General features: G+C 43.2%; 1 protein-coding gene across 3 annotated transcripts in view; it reads left to right on the top strand.

Annotated features, from left to right (window-relative positions):
* Positions 1-27,224, top strand: part of LOC120921209 (cytochrome P450 3A24) — an 87,399-nt gene that overhangs the window by 9,279 nt on the left and 50,896 nt on the right. Inside the window, exons 1-7 of one of the 3 annotated variants that reach the window (XM_040333961.1) lie at positions 13,429-13,486; positions 16,541-16,699; positions 17,322-17,421; positions 19,624-19,737; positions 20,682-20,770; positions 26,455-26,603; positions 26,740-26,867. In XM_040333961.1, the coding sequence (XP_040189895.1) occupies positions 16,662-16,699; positions 17,322-17,421; positions 19,624-19,737; positions 20,682-20,770; positions 26,455-26,603; positions 26,740-26,867 (618 nt within the window). In that variant the 5' untranslated portion in view covers positions 13,429-13,486; positions 16,541-16,661. Of the gene's footprint in view, positions 1-13,428; positions 13,487-16,540; positions 16,700-17,321; positions 17,422-19,623; positions 19,738-20,681; positions 20,771-26,454; positions 26,604-26,739; positions 26,868-27,224 lie in introns of those variants that run through there. The other 2 variants (XM_040333935.1, XM_040333944.1) reach the window with 2 other exon arrangements.

Below are 27,224 nucleotides of genomic sequence, written 5' to 3'. Positions count from 1 at the left end.
GTACGACAGAATACAACTTCAGAAGTGTTGACTAGTTTTGTATGTATTCTTTAGTTTCTAAGCATAGTCTTGCTCTTACAATTTTTTTCGTCTGAAAACTGTATTTATTAAACCAAAATAGGACGTTGAGTTCACGTACGACAACATTTTTTTAGTCTGCACATCCAGCTTTAGTCTGACGAAAAGACAAAATCGTCTGTCGAAAGCACCATATTAAAGGGGAGGTTCACCCTAAAAACAACTAGGCATAATCGTATTGTAATGTGGGGGGCCAGTGTAAGAAGGGAAATTCTACTTCCGATTTTTGAATTGTGTTTTACAGGCCTTTAGGCCAGCCATACAGGGTTTGAATCCTGGCCGGTTCAGCCGGAACCAGCCGAGATTCGAATCGTTAATGGGCAGGGTGATCGACAGATTCTCTTGCGATTATTCCTAGCGGCTGCTATAGCCACTAGTGATAATCACTGACTTCTCCTGGTGGAAACAGACAGTGGCTCGGAAGGAGTGATTCCCCTATCAGCACTGTCTGTGTTGATTGGGGAGTCGTACAAATTTTCTTCCTGCAACCCATGGTTGCAGGAAAGAAATTTGCACCGTTTATGGCTGGCCTAAATATAAGTAAGATTAAGCAGAGAGACTGGACATGCTAAACACACCCTGAGCTCAATGTTGACTTTTTTTTGGGCATGTGCAGTAGTTGCATGTAATTTTACTTTGTTTTAAATTTAAAGAAAGTAAGAAAGGGATTGAGCAATGCAGGAGATTTATTCACATTTGTACTGCATTGATATATACAGTATTTGACACATTTTGACAATTGTTGTTAAACTTGATACAAAGTAATACATTTATGGAAAATATGATACATTATTTTAAGCCCTTCACACACATTACCAGCTGATTGTGTAATCCCCTGGCTAGCCATATATGGCTTGAATTTTGGAGGATTCCAATAAAAAAATTATATACCACAACAAAAAAGTCAATGAAAAAAATGAATGAGCTAGGTGGAAAATCACCAACAGAACAGTGACTCAGCTGTCTGAATACAATAAGCCAGCAGTACAGATTACTCCATTTATGCTGTTCAGGATGGATGGAGGAACCTGTTTATTTTGATCCATATATGACCATTCCTGGCAAAAGTTGATCTTGAAGCCTCATACACACGATCAGATTTCCATCTGACTTTTCCGTGGATTTTTGTCCGAAGGGCATTGGGCGTGAACTTATTCTGCATACACACGGCAGAAAATTTTCAGCCAACAAACCACGTGGTTTTTCAGCTCTTTATCGCCACCCTTTGAGCAACTTCTGCTATTGTTGTCTGATGGTTGGCATTGGTTCAGAGCATGCTTGTTTGTACTTTGGATTTTAGTCCGATGGACTTGTGTACACACAATCGGATGACCCGACGGAACACCATTGTTGTCCGAAAGTTTGAGAGCATGCACAGCGAACATTTGTCTGTGGAAATTCCGACAACAATTGTCCGATGAAGCATACAGACGGTCAGATTGTCTGATAAAACATGCCCGTCGGACCATTGTTGTTGGAAAATCCGATCGTGTGTATGAGCCTTAACTTTTGTCAAATGGGATGTTGGAAAATGTTCATTCGATCAGCAGTTGCAGTGCTGATTTCTGTATTCTTAGAGGAGGAGTCCCCACTGTCAGTATACAACAGCACAATGGGAAGGATTCCTCCATCCACCTTGCATGTGTGGATGGGGGAATTCATTCAGCTGTTTTTATCAGCTCTCTAGCTGATCAAAAAATGTATCTATATATGGCCTTTCGTAGTGTGTATGGCTAGTCTAAAGGCCTGTACACATGATCGGATATTCCGACAGCAATTGTTTGATGGACTTGTTTTGTTGGATAATCCGACCGTCTGTACGCTCCATCGGACAATTGTCGGAATTTACAACAACAAATGTTGGATGGTCATGCTCTCAAATTGTCCGATAACAAATGTGTGCCGTCGGATTATCCGATCATGTGTACACAAGTCCATCAGACTAAAATCCGAAGTACAAACCGACATGCTCCGAACCAATGCTAACCATAACACAACATTAGCAGAAGTTTCCCAAAGAGTGGCGCTAAAGAGCAGAAAAAGCATGTTGTTTCGTGAATGTTGGCTGAAAAAGTTCTGCCGTCTGTATGCAGAACAAGTTCACAGCCAACGCCCTTCAGACAAAAATCCACAGATTAGTCCGATGGAAATCCGATCGCGTGTACAAGGCTTAAGACCCCATACACACTATACTACTTTTGTTGTCCAATTTCCTTTAAGGCCCGTACACACGCTGGGATATTCCGACAAAAATTGTCTGACTGTCGCGTTTTGTCGGATAATCGGACCGTCTGTATGCTCCATTGGACAATTGTTGTTTGAATTTCCAACAGCAAATGTTGGCTGTGCATGCTCTCAAATTGTTCAACAACAAATATGTTCCGTCGGATTTAGTCTGTCGGACTAAAAATCCAAAGTACAAACACACATGCTCCGAACCAATGCTAAACATCAGACAACATTAGCAGAAGTTGCCCAAAGGGTGGCGGTGAGGAGCTGAAAAACCACGTGGTTTGGTGAATGTTGGCTGAAAATGTTCTGCCGTCTGTATGCAGAACAAGTTCACGGACAACGCCCTTCGGACAAAAATCCATGGATTTGTCCGATTGAAGTCCTATTGTGTGTATGAGGCTTTAGAGTACATAATTTGAACACTAATCAAGGAAACTTATGGCACACAACTTTAAACACACTGACAGAAATTCTTTCCTCACACAATAAACTAAAAAATGTGTACACTGATTTTCTAGAAATAAGCAGTTGGATCCAATGGCTATTGGCCAGAATCAGATCACGGGTGGTGCTCTTGACTTTTCTGACCTGGATAAATGAAAACCTTCTAAAGCCCCATACACACAGTCACACTTTTTGCCAACCAACTTCAAAATCTGCAAGTTTTCCAATTTGTCTGACCATGTGTACGCTCCATCGGACCAACTTTTTCGGGTTTCACCTGACAAAGTTGGGTCTGCAAACGGACCAACTTTTTGGCAAAAAAAGTCCGATGGTGCCTTGTCTGACCGTGTGTACAGCAAGCCAACCAACTTTTGGACAAAGTGCAAATACGCATGCTCAGAACCAATGTTAAAAATCAACCAACAATAGCAGAAGTTAACCAAAGGGTGGCGGTAAAGAGCAGAAAAGAGCAAAAAAAAAAAAACACGTGATGTTAGGAAAGTTTTAGAAAAGTTTGCAGAAAAGTCTGACTGTGTGTATGCTATGGGTGTGGCCGGACAAATCAATTAGGACAAAAATTCAAGGGAAATTTTGTTGGATGTCTGACCGTGTGTATGAGCCTTTAGTATAATGAGAAAATAAATGATACGTCTTTATGAATAGAAACATACAAATCAAACATACTAATCAGGGAGATTAACAATGATTAACTTAAAACATATGAGACCAAACATAGCAAAGTAAATAGTTTCCCAGGTTACATATCCTGGGGATTACAAGAATACAATAAATGGAATAGGAACAGATTGTATTTAGGGAACAAGGCTAAAGTCCAATCATTTCAGCAACAGTCTGAAGCCACATTTACACTAGCAGTTGTCTCTGCCACAACTATGAAATCTGTGGCCGGATCGCTTTTTAGAGAAGTTTGACAGGCGGCAAGGAAGCGATATGTGGCTTCCCCACTCCTTGTGTTAACCCCATATATGCTGCACCACTGCAGTTTCAGAGTGGCCCCATTCAATTGAATGGGGGATAATTTGCTTGAATGGGGTGATATTTTTTATTAGCAAAAAACGGAAGTGAAAGATTTCTTCGATTTGAAGGAAAAACAGAGTACCCCTTTTCATGGACCCCCAATAATGTCCCCCAGTGTGAATGAGTAGAGGTTTATAGTACCCCTACTCATGAGACCCCAATACTATCCCCAATGTGAATAAGTAAGGGGTACATAATACCCCTATTCATGTTACCCCCCAATACTACCCATCCATTGTGAATAAGTAAAGGATACATAATACCCCTACTTATGGGACCCCAATACTAATACTGCACCTACCCAATGTGAATGAGTAAGGAGCACACAGCACCCATACTTAAGGGCCCCTGATTTCCCTATAGAAATGAGCAAGATGTACTGAGTGCATCTACCCATTCTCTGTTTCAATGATTTTTATTTGTTTTTCAAGTAAAGATTATATGCGTCAACACAGAGAGCAGCGAACAATCCTCGCATGCTCTGCACATAGTAAGTCGTAATAAAAAAAAAAAAGGGGGAAAGGAAAGTAAAACAAAAAAGGGGGGAAAACAATCAGAAAAAAAAAAAAAATAATAATTTCAATCATAACAAACAAAAGTAAGAGGGAAAATGATACTGGGTAACATATGAGCAGGCATCCAAGCATATTGACAATATCACAGTACAACAAATGCTTGCTATACTAAATATAGAACCATTATTGTCCCAAATTGAGGGATGGATCCTGAATTGCGGCCCCTCTACATAACATAACTAATACTGAAGGCCAATCAATGACCAATATTTAGATATTGAAGTCCCTCGGAGCCCAAATTCTCCATCAGACAACACATTTTACAGATAGTTAAGATAGCTGAGTCACTTCGTAGGATTCAGGTTCGAGTAAACTCACAACTAGAGGATCTGGGCAGCTCAAAATCATAACAAGTAAGATACCTTCAGCATATATTAAACCTAAATGATTCCGGTAGGGGAGCCCTTAGTCCCCAACACTACAGAAAAGGTCTAGGTTTAAAAAAAGAAAAAAAAAAAAAAAGGAGGGGGGATGGGGGGGGGGGTAATTCAGAGAATCCACAAGGGCAAGGCATTAGAGATAGAAGAAAGAAGAAACAGGAGAAGAGAGAAGGGTGTGTCCATCCGGGAATCTTTGATCGATCGACTGAAGAGGCATCTCTATGTCGCAGGGATCTACCCATTCTCATGTCCCCTCACTCATCCACATATTGCTGTGCCCTCCTATATCACTGTTGCAAAGCATCACAGCCATGGCATATGCGCAGCCCCATCCGCTGCCTTTGCAGCTTAAGGGGGAGAAGTTTGGGGGGCTGTAAAAATGCGACTATCGCCTTCTACCAACTGCAAGTCTAAACATAATTTTACACACTTGCAAACTTTGTAGAAGCTTTTAGTATGTCTGTGTTACATGTAGGGATGAGCTTCGTATTCGAGTCAAACTCATGTTCGACTCGAATGTCGTATGTTCGATCGTTCATCGAATTACAAACGTTTTGGGCCGTTCACGCCAAATTCGAGTTGTGTTTCACAGCCCATAATTCACTGCGGCATCGCAGTGCATTGCTGGCTGATTGGCCAAGCATGCACTATGACCTGTATGCTTGGCCAATCACAGCTTGCAAAAAACGTAGAGCCATAATTGGCCAAAGCCAGGGTGGCTTTGGCCAATTATGGCTCAGGGGGTTTAGTACACGCCCCACACTATAAAAGGTTGCCTGCAGGTCAGCCTTGTGTAGTGTGTTGCGGTGGTTAAAAGATAGAAGACAGAGAGAGAAAGAGAGAGAGAGAGAGAGAGAGACAGAGAGTGTCATTTTTAGTAGGTAGATAAAGCAGGCAGGCAGGCTAGTCAGTTAAAGTTAGTGTGTAGAGGATATAAATGCATCCCAGGTGTTGTGTGTGTGTGTGTGTGTGTGTGTGTGTATATATATATTTTCCTAATTTACTGGCAGGATGGTGATTGTGCTAGCTGCAGTATTCTCACGTGGTGTATTGCCTGTGTCCTCTGCAGATTGCACCTAAAGCTACGTAGTGTGTACTGCCTTTGTCCTCTGTAGTTTGCACCTAAAGCTACTTGGTGTGTACTGCCCGTGTCCTCTGAAGATTGCACCTAAAGCTACTACGTGGTGTGTGTACTGCAGTGTGCACCTAAAGCTACGTGGTGTGTGTACTGCCCATGTCCTCTTCAGTGTGCACCTAAAGCTATGTGGTGTGTGTAGTGTCTGTGTCTGTGCTATTTTTCTCAATGATTTTCATCCATATTGCAGGGACCAGACATTACATTAAAGCTGCAAGCAGTTTTAAATTACTTTTTTCTTATAGTAATCTAATTTTGTGCAGGGACAGTTCTAAACACGTGCCACTTCACAGGCATACTATAGACACCCAGCAGGTACGATATTTAAAGGATAATATTTTTTGTATTTATTTAAGCATCATTAAAATCACTGCTCCAGAAAAAACGACTGTTTTTAAAACTTATTTTCCATTGATACATGTTCCCCTGTTTTACGACAACAACTTGCATATTAGGCTTTAAAATTGGCACTTTTGAATTCGAACGTTCGAGTCCCATAGATGTCAATTGGGTTCTAAATGTTCGTGCGAACGGTCGGTCCGTTTGAAGGTTCTGGTGCGAACCAAACGGGGGGTGTTCGGCTCATCCCTAGTTACATGTATGCAGAATTGGATGTTTTGGCAATTCCTTTGTGGAATACAATCCCATAAACAAATGTCAGATGTTCAGGATGTAAAGGATTAAAATATTTCTGCCAATTTCTGTCTAAATACTTACAAAATGACTCTAGAAAGCAGTGTCAGTATTTTAAAAAGACCTGTTCTTAGTACAATTCTCATTTACACTGGAAACACAAAATAACCTTATGCCACATATACACAATCGAGTTTCTCGGCAGTGAAAACACCGCCAAGAAACCTAACGGTAAAATAGAGGATCGGCTTGGTCCCTTTTCCCCGTGTACACATGGCCGGTTTTCCCGACAGGTTTTCTCTTGGTCGAGAAACCCGGCCGTGTGTAGGCTCCCTAGCAGTGTTTCCCTATGGGAAAACTGGCAAGCAAAAAAAGGAGAAAAATTTAGAGCATGTTCTAAATTTTCTCGTCGTGATTCTCTGCGGGTTTTCTCGTCGGGAAAACTGCTGGAGAGCCTACACACGGCCGGTTTTCTCGTCCAAGAGAAAACATGACAGTTTTTCCGACGAGAAAAATGATTGTGTGTACGCGGTATTAAAGTGAGACTAATGGCAAAACTTAATGTCACGTACACACGACCGTTATTCATGTCATGGAAAAAAACGATGCTTTTCTCAACGTGATTCCTCTCAAGCCTGCCGTGCATACACACGATCGTGATAAAAAATGCTTGAGCAAAGCACGGTGACGTACAACACGTACGACGGCACTATAAAGGGGAAGTTTCATTCGAATGGCGCCACCCTTTGGGCTGATTATGCTAATTTCCCATATCATAACTTGCTTCTGAGCATGCGCATTTTCTCCAGTCGCCTTTCAGGACAACCTTGGAGAGAGCGCAGCTCCGCCTCTTCATTAGGAAACACATGCTACTCTTTAAAAGCCCTCCTCTTCCACCATGGCCTCAGTTATTGTGTTTCCTCCGCCATGGTGGAAGCGCATGCTTGTGGACCAGGGGTGCTGCGCTCTTTCCAAGGTTGGAGGGGTAAGCCTTACCTTTATCTGTTTGGTGTGCAGTGGCCATCCCAGGCTCCCCTAAGGGTGGGGGGAGTCCTCCGGAGTCTCCAGCCTCTCCCTGCTCAGTGGAGTGAAGGCTCTACAGGAAGCGGCGCTGAGTGCCCAGGGGTCCGCTGTTCTGGCTCAGGTGGCCGGGCGGCATACTACCGCGTTGGCGGTCTTTATTTTTAAAACGCCGCATGACGGTCCCGGGTCCTGGCGGGCGGGTGACGTCATGCACAGCGGCGTAGTTTCCTGTAGAGGCGTGGTGACGCGTGGTTCACGTCGCCTAGTAACGCAGAGGTCAGGAGACAGGCCTAAGAGCGGCGTCTTCCGGTTCCGGCCGTCTTTGATGACGCGCGGACCCGGGAAAGATTTAAAAATCATTCAGTCCCGGCTGTGTTTCTCTCGGCGATGGAAGAACCTACAGCCATGGCGGAGACAGGCGCCTCAGACGCTGCTCAGGTCCAGGTAGGGGGGTACAGCGGTGCCTCTATCCTTACTATTGGGCTTATTGGTTGTTTGTTATTGGTCCTCCTTAAGGGAGCCTGTACTGCAGGGTCAGAGGTAACTTCTCTCGGTCCCTGACAGTTGCACTGGTTGGTGTTTGATTAGCTGTGGATCTTTTATCACATCTTCCTTTTAAAGTGGTGGCGGTTTTTTCCTTGTTTGTAAAAAACCTATTGTTTCTCCAATGGTAAAATACCCTTTTTTTGTGTTTTAGGAGAAACAAAAAACTAAAAAGCCACCAACTCAAAGGAAATGTCCTTCCTGCAAAAACCCTCTTAGAGATTCATGGCAGAAGGCAATGTGTAAATCTTGTAAAGGATTTAGTGGAAGAAGAGACATCCCAGCAATATAAAGCGTTATTTTCTTCAGTGCAAGAACTTGCAAGTTCTTTGAATTCGGTCAAATCTATGTTGGTTCAGACTCCAGCAGTGCAAGCTGAACCCCAACATTTACCACCCAGCCCAAAAGCTTCCACCTCAAGGTCAGAGGGTGTGGATTCAGGGGATGAAGGGACAAGTACTCTTCGCTCTCTCAGGGATTCAGATGAGGAGGAAGAGGAAGGAGAGTACAGAAATACCAGATATAAAGTCTCTCTAGATGAAGTAGATGATCTTCTTGAAGCAATTTATACTACACTTGATATTCAAGAAGAGGAGGTACAATTATCTCTTCATGACAAAATGTACCAGGGTCTGGATGCCTCCAAACATAAGGTTTTTCCAGTGCACAAGGTAGTATCAGATACTATAAGAAAAGAGTGGAAAGATCCAGAAAGGGGCCCCTTCTTTTCTAAAAGTCTAAGGAAAAGATTTCCCTTTGAAGATAAAGACTCTGAAGCCTGGAATAAAAAGCCAAAAGTTGATGCTGCTTTTTCCCAGGTGTCTCGACGCACGGATCTTGCGTTCGAAGACATGGGGATACTAAAAGATCCCATGGACAAAAGAGCGGACTCCCTGTTAAAGAAAGCCTGGGACTCTACTTCTCTTAGTCTAAAACCTGCAATGGCCTCCACAGTGGTGGCAAGAAACTTGGAGTGTTGGGTGGAAAAGCTGATGAACCATGTTGAAGCTGGTACACCAAGGAAGGATATCTTGGAATCCTTTCCATTGATTCTAAAATCAATCAGGTACATGGCTGATGCGTCAGCTGAATCAATCAAGTTGTCAGCTAGATCCTCTGCCCTGGTGAACTCAGCCAGACGTGCAGTATGGCTGAAAACCTGGACAGGGGACACAGCCTCTAAAGTCAGACTCTGCGGGTTACCCTTCTCAGGGGACTTACTGTTTGGACCAGATCTTGAAAAAATTCTGGATAGAACAGCCGACAAAAAGAAGGCTTTCCCGGCTAAGAAACAACCGGTTAAAAAGAATTTTCGTTCTTTTCCACAAACCTCCAAAAAAGAAGAAAACAAAAAGCGCTGGTTTCCTCAAAGAGGTAGAGGAAGAGGAGGTATCCTCTTTAAGTCACCCCAGGATCAGTCATCAAAAGACAAGTGACAATCTGACTCCTGTGGGGGGAAGACTGTCCACCTTCTCTTCTCAGTGGAGTCTTCTGACCAAGAGCCCATTTGTGAAAAACATAGTTGCACAAGGTTACAGTCTGGAGTTTTCAGAGTGCCCTCCTTGCAGGTTTTATGTGACAACCCTACCAAGGGATCGGGAAAAAGCTTCCGCAATGATGAACCTTCTAAGGGATCTGATCCAACAGGAAGTTATTGTCCAAGTCCCAAAAGATCAGGAGGGGAAAGGGTTTTACTCCCACATATTCTTAGTAAAAAAGCCTTCAGGCAAATATCGCCTAATTTTGAACTTGAAGATCCTGAACAAAACTATAAGGTACAAGCACTTCCGGATGGACACCATTTATTCCATCACAAAGTTGTTAACACCAGAGTGCTTCATGGCCTCTCTGGATCTAAGGGATGCGTATCTACACGTGCCAATAGCACAGGCCTCACAAAAGTTTCTACGCTTGGCAATAAACCTGGGAACTTCAATGTGGCACCTCCAATTCAGAGCTCTGCCGTTCGGCCTTTCATCCTCACCAAGGATCTTTACAAAAGTGATGGCGGAAGCCTTGGAGCCTCTGAAACTGAGAGGGGTCTCAGTTGTTCCTTATCTGGACGACCTCTTATTCTTTGCAGGTTCAAGGGATCAGCTGGTTTCAGATCTCCAGACGTCCCAGGCTCATCTCGAGAGCCTGGGGTGGATATTGAATCTAGAAAAATCAAACCTAGACCCCTCACAGGAAATGAGGTTCCTCGGTTACACCATCAATTCAGTTCTACAGAAGGTGTTTCTCCCTCAAGAAAAAGTAGAAAAAGTAGTTTCTGCAGTGAGACAGATTCAAACGAATTTCCCAGTGTCAGTACGTTCTGCCATGGCAGTCCTAGGTCAACTTACGGCCTCGATTCCTGCCATTCAATGGGCAAGGCTTCATTCCAGACCCCTACAGAGGAACATCCTACAGGAGTGGTCTCACCAGGAGTCACTGGAGAAAACCTTCTCTCTATCATCAAAGGTAAAACGGTCCCTCTGGTGGTGGAGAGATCCTTCCAATCTCACAAAAGGTCTCTCATGGGTCCTTCCCTCGGACAAACGTCTGACAACGGACGCAAGTTCGTGGGGATGGGGAGCCCACTTGGATGGACAGACCGCACAAGGGTCATGGACCAAAGTGGAGGCAAGGAGGTCATCGAATTGGCGAGAACTAAAAGCCATTTTTATGGGTCTCCTGGCTTTTCAACAGATGCTGAAGGGTTGTCATGTTCAAATTTTGTCGGACAACACTACAGCAGTGGCCTATGTGACCAGACAAGGCGGGACCAGGAGTCAGGGTTTGATGGAGCTGGCCAATCAGTTACTGACTTGGGCAGAGAGAAATGTGGCCTCTTTGTCAGCAATCCACCTAAAAGGATCCCAAAACCTGCTGGCAGATCTTCTCAGCAGAAAGAAAGTAATAGAAGCAGAATGGAGTCTAAGTCAGGAGATTTTCAATATGATCTCCAAGGAATGGGGACATCCTCAAGTAGACCTTTTTGCCAGTCAGCAAAACACGAAAGTTCAAAACTTCTTTTCTCTCCACAGAGAAGACCAGGCGATAGGCATAGATGCTCTAGCCCATCCCTGGGACTACCATCTGTGCTACGCCTTTCCCCCCTTTCCCTTGATTCCATTGGTCTTAAGGAAATTCAGAGAAGAAAAAACAGATCTAATTCTGATTGCTCCCTTTTGGCCAAAGAGGCCTTGGTTCGCAACTATACTGAACCTGGCCGCAAAACCTCCATGGAAGTTGCCTCCCAAGAAGGACCTTCTAACACAGGGATCTGTGTGTCACCCAGAAACAGACAGGTTACATCTAAGCGCTTGGTTTCTGAGGAAGACATTTTGAAAAATAAAGGCTTGTCGGACAAGGTTGTAAAAACTCTTCTGTCCAGTAGGAAGGAGGTAACAAGATCAATTTATCTTAAAGTGTGGAAGAAGTATAACTCATGGTGTTCTTCCAAGACCTTTCAAACTAAGAGTGTGGTCTCAGTGCTAGAATTTCTCCATGAAGGAATGGAAAAAGGACTTGCAGCCAGTACCTTAAAAACACAGGTAGCGGCTCTTTCTGTTTACTTAGAAAAAACTCTGTCCAGAGAACCTTTAATTTCCAGGTTTTTTAGGGCACTAGCTCGAAATAGGCCAGTGATCCTCAAAAGTTTTCCCAGTTGGGACTTATCGGTTGTACTACAAGGTTTGACGGGAGTTCCGTTCGAACCATTGGAGAATAGTTCTTTGAAAAACTTAATCCTCAAAACAGTCTTTTTGGTGGCTATTACGTCAGCAAGACGAATCAGTGAGCTCCAAGCTCTGGCTATCACTGAACCCTTCCTAAGAATTTTTCCAGACCGAGTGATCCTGCAAACGGATCCTTCGTTTCTTCCGAAAGTATCATCAAAATTCCACCGGTCACAGGAAATAGTATTACCCACTTTTGCTTTAAACCCTTCTAATGCTGGAGAAGAAGCTTTCCATACACTAGACGTGAAAAGGTGTCTTTTACAGTTTCTTTCAGTCACCAGAGATTTCAGAAAGTCAAATGCTCTCTTTGTAGCTTTCTCAGGTCCCCGCAAGGGGGAAAAAGCATCCAAAAGTACTTTAGCCAGATGGCTTAAACTTGCTATTTCAGAAGCCTATAAAGCCAAAGGAGTCGTGCCTCCCTCAGGTATTGTGGCACACTCAACAAGGTCAACTGCAGTCTCCTGGGCCGAAAGAGCCGGCGCTACACCTGAGCAGATCTGCAAGGCCGCCACTTGGAGCAACTTCTCAACGTTCCTAAGGCACTACAGGTTGGATCTATTGTCTGCCGCAGACCAAGCCTTTGGCAGGAAGGTTCTGCAAGCAGTAGTCCCACCCTAGGGTAAGTTACTTGTTTATCCTCTCCAAGGTTGTCCTGAAAGGCGACTGGAGAAAGACTTAGTTAGACTTACCGGTGACGGTATTTCTAAGAGCCTTTCAGGACAACCGCTGTTACCCTCCCTAAATGTTAAAGTAATAAGTTATAAAATCTATCATGGTGTTGTGGTTTTCTGTGCTATGTCTTCCAGAGAGTCGGACCACAATAACTGAGGCCATGGTGGAAGAGGAGGGCTTTTAAAGAGTAGCATGTGTTTCCTAATGAAGAGGCGGAGCTGCGCTCTCTCCAAGGTTGTCCTGAAAGGCTCTTAGAAATACCGTCACCGGTAAGTCTAACTAAGTCTTTTTTCCCCCTCTCACGTCGAGAAAAATGCTCTGGAGCCTACACACGACCGTTTTTCACAACCAATTTAAAAAATGGCATTTTTCAAATTGAGGGACTCCCTGTTTTTTACCAGAACTAGTGTCCCCATTGGAAGATTTCCCATATATTTTATTTCCTGGTGACAGCCCAAATTTGGGTATTTTCTTTTACTTTCTGTAATAACAGTAAACAGGTCAAATGAGGCACTCCCTAGCATGGACACAGACAACAATATAAACCTGACCGTTATTCTAATCCCTCTTCACTCTATCCTAGGCCCTTTCCCATCTGTTCCAGGACAGTGAAAGGAGAAGTAGCACAGCAATGAGCTCACCTCTCTGCTTTTCTCTTCCTATTAGCATACTTCTTGTTTCTATGTGCTGCTTCTTCCACTCACACTCCATCCCTACTGTACAGGGGCTGCAATAGGCTAAAACCAGGTAAAATTCAAGGACTTACACTTAAAAAATAAATAAAAAACTAAGATATTATTGATTACATAACAGCATTTTGTGTCTTTTATATCTGACTAGAGTTCAACATTAACTTATTTTCACAAAATATACTGTATATTCTAACTTGTGACTGCAGTACTTCAAACCATGTACTGTATTTTGCATGTCTCACTATTTGTGAACTTCTCTTTACCAGGGTCTTGCTGAATTTGACATGGAATGTTTTAAAAAATATGGCAAAATATGGGGGTAAGTTCTCTCTTTATTGTGTTACCCAAATACATTACCTTGCAGAAACAGCTGATCAATTAGTTGTATATTTTGCTGGTCTTTGAATGTGTAGGGCTCTGCTTCTATCCACAATATAGAGAACACATCATGTACATTGTTTTAAGTCCCAAGTATACAGGCTACAGGTATCTATAGACATTAGATGATGGTCTCCTGGATTGGATGACAACTTAACGTCTATGAGGCACCCACAGGTGCAACTGGCAAAGGCCATAGTAAGCATTTGGGTTTAGTGACCTGGCTGACCACTATGAGAAGCATAATAGTAATAGTAACTAAACTCGGTGACATGAAGATGTTTAGGATACATTTATGAATGTACAGACAGTGATTTTTTTTTTTATTTATGTTGAGATTTCCCAGCATTCCAATCATTAAGTGTAGATCATTATTTGCAGGATTTAGCTTCTATACTAGGTTTCAGTCTGAAACTGTAGTTCCCCGCCAAAGGCACACTGGAGATGTGACACTGATTGGTCAGAAGCAGGGATCTAGTTTACGTTCTATGAGGAAAGCAGCTTTACATTTTTACATATCCTCAGGTATCCACAGTAGGGACACATTATGAAACAATAATGCTGAGCTGGAGTGATTGTTTTAGAAAGGGAAATCCGGGGTTGGGTGGTCATTGATGGAATTGAGATAGATGGAGGACTTTATAGTTTCAAGTTAGGTATCGTATATAAATAACACTTGATTCAACGCTGACTTGCAAATTCCTCAGGGATAATAAAGTGTTTCTGACTATGTGTGCTATCCCACAAAAGGAAATTCAAACTCACTCAAAAATCACTACCTGCTGGACACTAGAGATAAAATTAGAGGCAACTATAGGCAAATCTTTTTGTTTTTATTTGGATAGAGCATATATGTACCATTGCAGAGATTTACCTTCACTTCCTGTCTCATAACCAAACAGGAAGTGAGAGAAATGCCCTGAAAATTAAGGGAATTTCTTAAGGACCCCCCAGGTCACCAGAACTAGTTTTCCCATTGGAAGATTTTCTCTCTATTACTTTTCTGGGGACAATACAAAATTTGGGATTTTCTTTTACTTTCACTTTCAATGGTAATGGTAAACAGGACAAATAGAAAATAATAATACTGTCATGGAAGAAACCGGTGGCCCCTACCATTATGGCCTGGAAGGCTTTAGTGAATAATACTTTACCATTGTACAAAGCTACATATCTCAGTAGAGGGGTGTAACGGTCAGGGGTTAATGCCGTTTACTATATTCCATACCACCAACCCACGACAGCTTATCCGACACTCCATAATCCAGCAGACATGACCCATTGGATTTCCCCTCAGAATAACGAGACACAAGCTCTGTTCTCTGGTTCCAAACGAATCAATACTTTAATGGTAAACTCAGCTCTTCTTATACAGTTAGCAACCAAATATGGACAATGACTCAACTCCACCCACAACATGACACAATGGGTGCTCAATACACATTCCTTTGTAGATGTAATTGACATGCTAATCCAGCTAAAAAGTCAGCCATCTGACCTTTCAGAAGCCAAATACAGCTAAAAAGTCAGCCATCTGACCTTTCAGACTGCCAACCCCCAACACATCTATCATCAATAGACTTTCACACAATGAAATATCTTAGGAGCCAGACTCAATTAACACCTCAACAGTATGTGTCCCCACATGAATGAGTCACTCTCCTATTGACCTGTTGGGGTCAGAATTAACCACCTGTAATATTTTAAGATATCCTGCAATACATGAATTATCATTACTGTCCCATCTCATGTAATCCGAGATATAATTTCTCAGTCATCCTATGCCCCTATTGGACATAGGATGACCCTAGACCCAAGAGTCATTGGTGAAGCTGGCACAGGAGTACCCTGCATCCTTCAAAAGTGGGTACCATCTAAATTTGATAAAGTGGGGGGTGGTTGGATTAATGACAGTTCCACGGCTGCAGATTGATTCACTGTAGGTTACCAATACGTGTTGTGGGCTGGAACTTGTTGAACACCTGGTATAAGTACTATTGATATTTTTGGATGTAAACATTTGAATGTGATTAAATATGTGATTTATGTTCTTTAGAAGGTCCCATTCTTTGCAGAGTGATTTACTGGTGTGTGTGGTGAATAGCTTTATTAGCATGTGTTGTACACAGATCTGAGTCGCTGGAAATCAAATGACATTCACATTCAATTACAAGCGAGAAAGCCCTGTGTAAAAAGTTGGTCATACACGGCTTAAATTTCTGTTGATTCTTGCTGAAAGGGCAAAATTTGAACCGTGAGTTGCCAGCTCAAGAAAAGTTGATTTTACAATTTGAAGAAGCTAAGTGGAAAGCTATCAGCTGAACAGTGACTTTGTCCAATTAGATGCAGTCACTGTTGGGGTATTCAGGCAGCTGTGGATGCTGTAGCTGTCTGAATACAGTAGCCGTCAGTGCAGATCCCTCCATACTTGTTAAATGTTTCTGTAAATATTGTTGTAGATCAGGTCCAACATATAATGTTATTGTTGATCGTGTCAAAATGATCAGTGGTCAGATAAAAGCACAGGTCAAATGTATACAAATATTCAGGTGATTCAAAAATGTGGGAATCACAGATTTTCCCCAATTAGGTCACCAATAGCTAGGAGATAATTGGGTTCTGATAGGGTAGTATGAAAAGTATTATATATTTGAAATGTCTGTTTGCTGTTGTTGGTGCAGGTCCTTCACAAAGATTGAGTGTCTCAGCCTCAGTCCCTGGTTATATTTAACTGTGATGTCATATATTGAATGGTAATGTTGGTGTACCATTGGTATAAGTGGCAGCATATAGGTGCCTTTAATTCAATACCTATATGTGCATGGTGTCCTGAAAAGTCGTTGTTTAGCCAATATTATTGCTGGTATGTTCCCAGTATGACCTACAGGACCATGTGTTGTGTTTTGAGTCTTGTGCCATTAATGTCCGTTACACCTTTCGTTATATATATGGATGTGCCCCTAAACTATTGTATGTATTTATTTTTTTCTTAAAGGTTACTGCGTTTCTGAACCTACCACAGACTGAGTGCGTTGGGCCGGTTGTCCGGTGATCCATGTAGTGTCTCAGTTATCTGCTCCTGAGGCTGAGTGCGATGGTCCAGTAGTCGGAGATCCATGCTGTGTCTCAGCTACTATTTGAGCCTGATTGTGTGGTACCGTTCTTCATGATTTTTTGGTTCTATTACCATTTGTACTATATATTTTTTTTTCTACATTAGTTCTGGATTTCGGGCAAACCGTTTGCAGTGTATGATATAACTGAAATCTTCTCACTTAACTTGAGTTGAAAGTGTAGTAGTTACTGTAAGTACTGCATTTTCTGAGCTTAACCAGTGGGTTATGTCTTAGTATTATCAACAATTCAAGATAATTGCCATTCAGACTTTCATTATTAGCAGTAGTTCACCATACAAAATGGCTTCCTTGTCAGGATCTGATGCTGAGAAACTATCTTAAGAAATGCCTGTGCCAGAAAAAAACAGCAACTGTTCAGGTTTAAATCCTCACCATCAAGTGACACTTGGAAAATAAACGTTAGATTTTTATAATTTTTTTAGCTGCTATTATTTGCCTGAACCATTAGTTTAGAGATATTCATATTATAATTGTAAACAGTTCTAGGTAAGTTAAATCTGATCACTGCAGCATACATTCGGACAAAGACAGGCTACATTAATTGCAATCGCTGGGTATTGAATTGATCAGTTTCTGTAGATCATATGACATGAGTTTACAGATCATCTTAATACTTATTCAAATTTTTTTTTTCTGCAGGTTTTTTGATGGTAGACAGCCAGTTCTAGCTATTATGGATCCAGTAATCATAAAAGCCATTCTTGTAAAGGAATGTTACAGTGTTTTCACCAACAGAAGGGTAAGTGGCTGTACTGTATATGAATCCTACTACAGCTTGTAAAATATTTTTAGCTTTTAAGTGTTTCTGCATAGTGTTTTCTTTCAGCCAAGGTGCCTGTTTTACTTATTCTCATCTAAAAAAAAATTTTTTAACAACATTTTTATTAAACAATTCAGCATTACCTCCTAGTCAGTAACAGGTATTCATATAATTTCCGTGTAAAAAAACCGAGACATTGTACAAGTAACACAAGATAAATATAATACATCCAAAGTAAGGAAAGCTCGTTTGCATTTATACATAGTGGGCCAGATTCAGGTAGCTTTGCGCTTTTCTTACGGAGGCGCAGCGTACCGTTTTGCCGCTGCACCTCCATAAATTACCTGTGCTACGCTTGATTCAGGGAGCAGTAGCTCCGTAATTTGCGTGAGCGCTCCGGAAAACTGCCCGGCATAAGCGCGCGTAATTTAAATGATCCCATAGGGGGCGTGGATCATTTAAATTAGGCGCGTTCCCGCGCCAAGCGTAGTGCGCATGCTCCGTCGGGAAACTTTCCCGACGTGCATTGCGGCAAATGACGTTGCAAGGACGTCATTTGCTTCAAAGTGAACGTAAATGGCGTCCAGCGCCATTCACGATTCACTTACGCAAACGACGTTAAATTTTAAATTTGCGACGCGGGAACGACGGGTATACGTAGCATTTGCTGCCCCTGCTAATAGCAGGAGCAGCCTTATGCGGAACCCGACGAACGGAAACAACGTAAACTGCGTACGCAGGGCTCGCGTAGGGTTGTGAATCGGCGTTAGTATGCAATTTGCATACTATACGCTGACCACTACGGGAACGCCCCCTAGCGGCCATTGTAAGAATGCAGCCTACGATACGACGGCATAAGGAGCCTTATGCCAGTCATATCTTAGGCTGCAGTCGGCGTATCGAGGTTCCTGAATCAGGAGCATTCGAGACGCCGGCGCAAGTAAGCAATTGCGCTGCATAACTATGGTTACGCAGACGCAATTGCTACCTGAATCTACCCCTGTATTCATATAATTTCCACACAAGTATTGTCTACACGGGTAACAATTCAGAATTACATCATAATCCGTAACAAATATGCAAACCATTTCCATACCAGTATTGTCTACAGAGGTAATCCATAGTTGGAGATTGTCAACCACAATTCTGTAGGGGAGCATAGCAATGCTGGAGCAGGTTCAAAAAAGGTGACCATCTATACCCCTATTCAGTAGCTTACCCTCAAACAATAAAGGGTGCTGAAGCAGAATCCCCGATCATATACATTTTTATTAATTTGATAAATCCTGTATAATAATAATTTTAAATTACTTTGTTGGGCCTCATGCACACAGCGCATATGCTTTTTTTTTTCAGCCTGTAAATGCTCCTCTTCAATAGGCCTGTAAACGATTGTGTGTATGGACACATGATAGACTTACATAGAGGTGCTTTTATAGGCTGAAATAAAATGCTCAACGTCTGTAACAGTGGCATTTTTAAGCTCTGTGTGCAAGGAAGGCCTCCTTGGCAAATTCTTAAAATAATAGTTCTTTCTGAAATGCTGAGGTAGAGATGCCAAAACAAATGTCAGTCATTCTTTTTCAGAGGTAACTACAGTGTTGAAAAATTCACATTTTTGGAGCTACAAAGCCCTTCATTCAGGTATTATGACAGAAAAAATGCAAAAAATTGAAAATTTCTATTTTGCCATGTTTATAATTTTATCTGCCTTAACACCTGAACAAGAGGCTTTAGGCTTTAGGCTTTAGGCTTTAGGCTTTAGGCTTATAGTTCTAAAAGCTTGTATTTTTTTTATATTTTAGTTAGCTTCTCAAAGGCATCATTTTGACTATTTTTGTGTTCTCTACCTCTGTCCTTATTACTGGCTAGCATGGTTGCTTTCTGAATTGCGGAAGCTACACAACAACATAAGCAAATGATTCAGTTTATCTAATGCTACAGATCCAGGCATGGTGTTTCCCTTCTACTGATCTCCATATAACTGCAATTGGCATTCACTATAGGTAATAACTAAAGGATGGCTTTAGCTGCAACTGGCAGCCAGTGGCGAGTCCTTCCTGTATAGACACACATGTTGAATGGGAAAATTGGCTGACTGAGTTCACTTTTCTTTTTTCCTCAAAAGAATCTGAATTTATTTCTAACCCAGTTCTCACCTGTACATTCTACCCAATTTAGAATTTTGGACTAAATGGGCCTTTAAGGTCTGCGGTATCAATTGCTGAGGATGAACAATGGAAGCGAATACGAACTGTGCTGTCGCCTACATTCACCAGTGGAAAACTGAAACAGGTGAGTCTTTCCTGTATACATAATGTGTATATATAATCCACCACATCTTTACCAGTGCAACAATTATGTTCTTAGCAGTGCAACAATTATGTTCTTAGCAGTGCAACAATTATGTTCTTAGCAGTGCAACAATTATGTTCTTAGCAGTGCAACAAGTTTGCTCTCACAGGCAACCTGTGACAAAGCTATAATATTGAAAATGGCTCTGTTAGTCTAGGTTTAGACCTGCGTCTAAACCGCCACTCCGCTAAAAAGCGATCCATGTTCAGAATGCCTTTCAGAGCCATTTGACTGTCCAATTTGCATAAGGGTGATTCCAGCCTTACACTTTTACAAATAGATAATCAAGTCTCTATAGTATTTACTCTGTTTTCTGTATTCAGGGATGGACTGGCCATTGGGACTACAGGGAGTTTCCTGGTGGGCCGATGGCTCAGTGGGCCAGCTTCAGTGACAGCGGACCGCCACCCCCCTCCGCTCCTCTGTCTCTCCCTTCCCGAAGCGCTCACCTGGGGGGAACAGAGAAGCAGGAGGAGGAGCAGGGGGGAAGACAGAGGAGCATGGGGGAGGGGACAGACAGCTGACTCAACAGCTATGGCCTGGGAGTTTCTCACTTCTGCCCAATCCTGTCCCATAAGGGGGGGGCACCGAACTGATTCTTTGCCCCGGGTGAAATAATGTCTAGCTTCCCCACTGGTACTGCCTATAAGAGTACCAGTACCAGCTGGTCTACTCGAATAAAGTATAATGGCTAGTGGCTAGTGAAGGGGGAGAGGGGGCTTGAGTGGCCGGGGGGGGGTGAAGTGGGCCAGTCTGGATGAAGTCCAGGGCCAAATTTTTATCCCAGTCCAGCCCTGTCTGTATTTGGCAATAGAAATTTGAAAGTCTAGTTCTTGGTACCATATTATAGCTAAAACATGAAAAATATCTTGTCTTCCCCACAGATGTTCCCAATAATTAAAACTTATGGAGCCCTTTTAGTGAACAATGTCCAGAAGAAAGTTGATAACAAAGAATTTATAAACATGAAGGAGTAAGTATGTGGTAAATAAATTATTGGAAACCAATCTAACCGAATGCTGTTTACAAAAAGGAATAGATTTTCACAGAGCTTTTTTTCTCAGAAAATAGGTGCAGGAACTCAACCATGACCCCGTTCAGATTTCACAAACAGTAGAAGGGTCTTAAAGGGGCATTAAATACCAGGATTGGTGGGCCAGATTCACAAAGCACTTACGCCGACGTATCTAAAGATGTGCGGCTTAATTGTAAAATGCGCCGCGCGTATCTTTGCGCCTGATCCTCAAAATGAAATACGCCTGAAAACCAGATTTTTCCGTCCAACGTAAAACGATTACACCGGCGCATATTGAAGCGCAAAATACGCTAGACACACCATTGATTTTCTATGCTAATATGCAAATGAAGGAGATAGGGCGATCCACAAAAGTACGCTTGTGCGGCGTAGACTACGCCCTGTGCGCATCTGCTAGTTTCACGGTGTAAAATTACACCTTATAAAAGCTGCCCTAACTTTACACCAGCCGTGTAAATGTCAGCTAAAGCAACACCGTTAGGGAAGAGCTGAGCACACACACTTGCAGGACAACAATCTGTATGCCAACATGCCAGGGGCATCCATGCTCATAGCTATACTAGTGACTTTAGTAACCGAGGGTACCCCCTCTTCTGAGGGAACAGCAGCCAGGAGACGCCTCGCAGAATGCATCTTTGCACAGTAAACACACACATTAAACATGGCACAATGAGAATGCATGCATGCACAACCACTGTGGTCCCTAGCACAGACACATCACATCCTCATCGAATTGGATTAGACCCAAATACCCCCCATGGGACTAGGGAGCAGCAACGCCACGCCACGGCTCCAATTATGTCACTGTGCATTCATACACCATTCACATGGACCTGGAATCACTTCTCCCTGGTCCTGGGGATCCCTACTCCACCAAAACTGAGGGTGACACCCCTTTTTCATCAGGAATGTCACCCCCACATTCATACATTATTCACACACATAAAACAAATCATAATCACAGTATAATGAAAAAAAAAAAAAGTACAACCAAAATTAATGGCGGCGGCGTGAGCTACGCCTAGGCCAGCCACGGGCACGGCCACGGCCAACCAGGGGAGACTCATGGTGGGGGGGAGCAGGGGAAGGAAGAGCCTCCCCTGGTGACTGTCCTCCTGCTGGCCTGCCCTCCAAGGCCACGGCGATCCTGGTCAGACCCACAGTGAGGGCAGCCATATTGGCCTGGACAGCCTGGGTGTTTGCGTGGACAGCCTGGGTCAGGGCACTCACCTCCAGGGACACGCCTGCTGTGGCGGTCTGCAGGTCACAAATGCATGTTATGACCGCCAAGGAGTTTGTGCCCACATCATTGACCGAGTCCTTAATTGAGCCCAGGCTGTCCTCCATCTGGGCCAAAGCCCGGGTGAGCTGACCCAGATGTTGGGTCTGCCGGGCCTGGTCCCTCCGCAGACTGGCCGGCAGAACCTCGGCCACCCCCCTGGTCTTCTGGGTAGCCTTCCTTCCTGCAGCTGAGGCTTGTGGCCTGGGAGGAGGGGAGAGGGAGACCCTTGTGGGGGGAGTCCTGTTGGGGGAGGAGTGGGAGGGGCTACCCCTGATGGAGGCCTGACTGCTGCCAGCCACAGGGGTAGCCTCAGGGGGAACCACATCCGTAGTCAAAAGGATTTCCCTGGAAAGGTCCATCCAATCATCCCCATCCTCCTCCCCCTCATCCACCTCCCCCTCAACCTCCTCATGATGTGAGGTGTGGCCACTCCCCTCCCCTGAGGACTCCTGCCCTTCTTGGGGCTCTTCAGCAGCCTGATGTCCGGGGGTTGGTGCGGACTGGCCTGATGGCCCTGCAATCTCCTGGCCATCTGTGGATGACACAAAACATACACAGGTTGGAGGATCCACACACTTGGCACATATTCTCTTCCCCCACCCACACATGCTACTCACCAGATAGAAATAAAAAAAAAACGTACCTGTCCTCACGCCCTACTCGGAGTCAAAGCCAGGCAGGCCCACCACTTGTCTGTGGAAGCACCGGGCCACTGCCCACTCCTCCTCAGTCAGCCTGACGGAGCAGGGTGGTCCTCCGCCAGTGCCCGTGGCATGGGCATTTATCTTGGCCATCTTGTCACGGACCAGGCTCCTCAGGTCATTTATCTTCTTGGCAATCCCACTGGGGGTCCTCGTTTCCCCCCCCTCCGCATTGATCTGATCATGGATGATGGCCCTCTTCCTGGCCGGGGGGGTGTCCCGGCTCTCAGGGCCATGTAAATATCGCCCAAATCGGGTGATGGCCCTAGCATGTATTTGCTTTTCTCTCACCGAAAAATTAAGCTTTCCTCTTTGGTGCCATCTCACCCAACACTCAGCACCAAACACACACACAAAAATCTAACACAACAAACAAACACAAATCCACACAGAACAAACACACACAAAAAGACGCAGAACAAACACACCCAAAAAGACACAGACCAAACACACACAAAAATCCAACCGCAAACACAAGACACCAAAATCAAACAACACAAGCAGACAGCTAATACAAATTCAAAAACAAACACAGAAAAAACAAACAGAAAAAACACTCAGAAAAAAAAACAGCTACTACAACCTCCTACTTCTATAAATCTTTTATCTCACAATACTACACTCACCAACAAACACCAACAGACAACAGAGCAAAAGCAACTTGCTTTAGGAAGGGGAACACATGGATGTACTTTTGCAATGGAAGTGCGTTTGTGTGGGGCTATTTATACACATGGTGGATCTCACTTAGTCTGCTTGGCATTTTTCCTATCTCACTGATTGCGCCGGCCCGAGTTCTGAGCATGCCCAGTGAGGTGCAGATTCGTGCGCGCATGCGCAGTACGGCCCGCCCTTCATTTGCATGGGGTCACGGCTCATTTCAATGGAGCACGCCCACTTCCTTCCCACTTGCAATAACCCCACCTTACGCCTCGGTATTTACGTTACGCTGGCGCACATTTGGGCGCAAATGCTCTGTGGATATGGCACTTACGTCACAAAATTCAGCCGCCTTAACTTAACTGACATACATTAGGACAAACTAAATTTGCGCCGCTCTACGTAAATCTGGCCCGGTATATTTAAAGCGGGGGTTCACCCGGACATACAACTTTTTACCCTTAGATTCATGCTCATTTTGTCTAGGGGAATCGGCTATTTTTTTTATAATCGAAGCTGTACGTACCGTTTTCGAGATGCATCTTCTCCGCCGCTTCCGGGTATGGGCTGCGGGACTGGGCGTTCCTATTTTGATTGACAGTCTTCCGAGAGGCTTCCGACGGTCGCATCCATCGATTTTCCGAAAGAAGCCGAACGTCGGTGAGCAGGCGCAGTATAGAGCTGCACCGACGTTCGGCTTCTTTCGGCTACTCGTGACGCGATGGATGCGACCTTTGGAAGCCTCTCGGAAGACTTGTCAATTAAGAAGGAACGCCTGCTCCCGAAGACCCATACCCGGAAGCGACGGAGAAGATCGCTCTCTACAACAGTAAGTAGTGCTCTGATTTTAAAACAACTAGCCGATTCCCCTAGACAAAATGAGCATCAATGTAAGGGTAAAAATTGTTTAATGGGTGAACTCCCGCTTTAAGTGCAGAGTTCAGGGGGTTACACACACAGTGCGGAGATGTTGCATGTAAAAACAGAAACCAGACTTCTGTGTTTACAAGTGATTGTGGTGAGCAGGCAACAAAGGGTCTGAGCCAGAGGTGGTGGAACTGAGTTCCCCCAAGTTCCCCCTGAAAAAAAGCCCTGGATATCTATTTGTTAAACATTATGTCAGAAAATTGATGACAGCGAAAATGTAATGTTAATTAAATGAAATCAACCACACTCATTGGGGCCCATTTGTAATATGACTTGGTACTTATTTGCAATTGTTTTAAGACTGAATAGTTAGCATCAGTCTACACTGAACTGCAATTTGTTAAAGAAATATTTTGTTCTAGGCTGGATGGTGTTAGTATCTATTTTATGCATCTTCACTTGAGTTGCGTTATCATTGGCTAGAATGATGGATGGGAAAAAGGTTTATGTACATGGGGCTAATGTAGTATTTTATTTTAGCACAACCAGTATAATTCTGTAGGAATATAGGATAGGAGCAGGGCCGGACTTACCATTGGCCTTGACTGGGCTCAAGCCCAGGGGCCCCACCCAATAGGGGGCCCCCTTTAAAAAAAAAAAAAAAAAAAAAAATTTTTTTTTTTTTTTTTTTTTTTTTTTTAGGGGTCCGGAGGTCCCCAGGGCCCCGGACGGCAACCCCCCTTTTTTTTATTTATTTTTTGTAAAAAAATGTTTTTTTTATATATTTTTTATTTATATATATATATATATATATATATATATATATATATATATATATATATATATATATATATATATATATATATATATATATATATATTTTATTATTATTATTAAAGGGCCCAGGGGTCTCCAGGGCCCCGGATGGCAACCCCCCTTTTTTTTATTTATTTTTTGTAAAAAAAAAAAATTTTATATATTTTTTATTTTTATATATATAATATATATATATGTATATATATATATATATTTTATTATTATTATTATTATTAAAGGGCCCAGGGGTCTCCAGGGCCCCCGGATGGCAACCCACCTTTTTTATTTTTTTATAAAAAAAATTACATTTTTTTTTATATATATATATATATATTTTTTTTATTAAAGGGCTCAGAGGTCCCCAGGGCCCCATGTGGCAACCCCCCCTTTTTTATTTTTTTTATAAATGTTTATTTTTTTATTTTTGTTTATTTTTTTATTTTTTATTAAAAGGCCCAGAGGTTCCCAGGGGCCCAGAGGTCCCCAGGGCCCCCGGGTTTGGCAACCTCCCTTTTTTTATGTATTTTTTATAAATGTATTTTTTTTTTATTATTAAAGGGCCCAGAGGTTTATTTTTTCTTTTTATTAAAAGGCCCAGAGGTCCCCAGGGCCCCGGATGGCTACATATATTTATATATATTTGTTTTCTTCTTTATTTCTTCTTTTTTTTGTAAAGGCCCCCCCGCTTCTCAATTTGCGGCAGCCCCCACGCTTCTCAATTTCAGGCGGCAGCACCCCCACCCCCCCTAGGTTCTCTGCTTCAGGGGGCCCATGCCTTAAGCTGTGCAAGGGGCCCCAAAATTCCTGATGGCGGCCCTGCGCATACCTCCCAACACGCACGGATTCTGTGGGACTTTCCCGCACAGACAGCTTCTTCCCGCAGTCCCGCAAAAGGGTTAATTTTCCCGCACTGCAAGAGGAGGCAGCACGGAAGCAGGAGGAACCGGAGTGGTGTGTGGAGGACTGTGGCTGCTGAAGGGAAGAAAGCCGAGAGCCGGGCTAATGACAGTCTGTGGCCCCGGCTGTTGGCACAGGTGAGAGGCACTCCCCCCCTCAACAACTGCAAAATCCCCCCCCGCTCAACAACTTTAATGCGCTCCCCCCCCGCTCAACAACTTCAATTCGCCCCCCCCCCGCTCAACAACTTCGATCCCCCCCAATTCTCGGCTCCAGGGGGCCCCTTCAACACTCAAGCCCAGGGGCCCCCACCACCCTAAGTCCTGCCCTGGATAGGAGTGACACTGGTTGATATCATATGGGCTATTTTTTGATTACTAATGCTTTATTTGTTTTAGCATCTTTGGAAGCTACACCATGGACATTGTTCTAAGTACATCTTTCAGTGTGAAGGTGGATTCACAAAACAATCCCGACGATCCATTTGTGACCAATGCCAAGAAGCTTTTCACATTTTCCTTTTTCAATCCATTGTTCTTAACTACATGTAAGTTATTTAGTCTCCTACTTACAAATATTTATTATCTAAGACTGCAATCCTATATATTAGCAGGCATTTGGTCCATTTTGCAGAACATTGAACCATTAATTATATCTGTTTTTTTTTTTTTTTTTTCTTGCAGTGCTATGTCCATTCCTTATACCTCTATTGGAGAAACTGAATTTCTGCTTCCTTCCTTTAAGTGTTCTCAACTTTTTCCAAGATGCCATTAAAAGTATCAAGAAAGACAGGCAGAAGGGTATTCATTCGGTAAGTAAACTTGAAGTAGTTTTACTTAGGTTGTGTTATAAAATTTTGCAAACAGGTAATTTTTCTACTTCATTGATGTACACTGATGGGCACTAATATGCAGCACTGATGATTACTGATAGGCTGCACTGATGAGGCTGTACTGATGAGGAGGCACTGACGGGCAGCACTAATGGACTGATTGGTTGTACGAATTAGCACCACTGATGTTCACTGATTGGCAGCACTCATGGGCACTGTTGGCGCTGCACTGATCATCAGCACACTGATCAGTGCCCTGATTATCAGTGTAGATGTCCCCTTTCACACTGGCCAGTTACCGGAATGCTAATAACCAGCAAGTGTGTTTACATTGTG

Source organism: Rana temporaria, chromosome 1, assembly GCF_905171775.1.
Source record: "Rana temporaria chromosome 1, aRanTem1.1, whole genome shotgun sequence".
Classification (NCBI taxonomy): Eukaryota; Metazoa; Chordata; class Amphibia; order Anura; family Ranidae; genus Rana; species Rana temporaria.
Note: the sequence above shows the minus strand (reverse complement) of the source record. Positions and strands in the feature narration are given on the sequence as shown.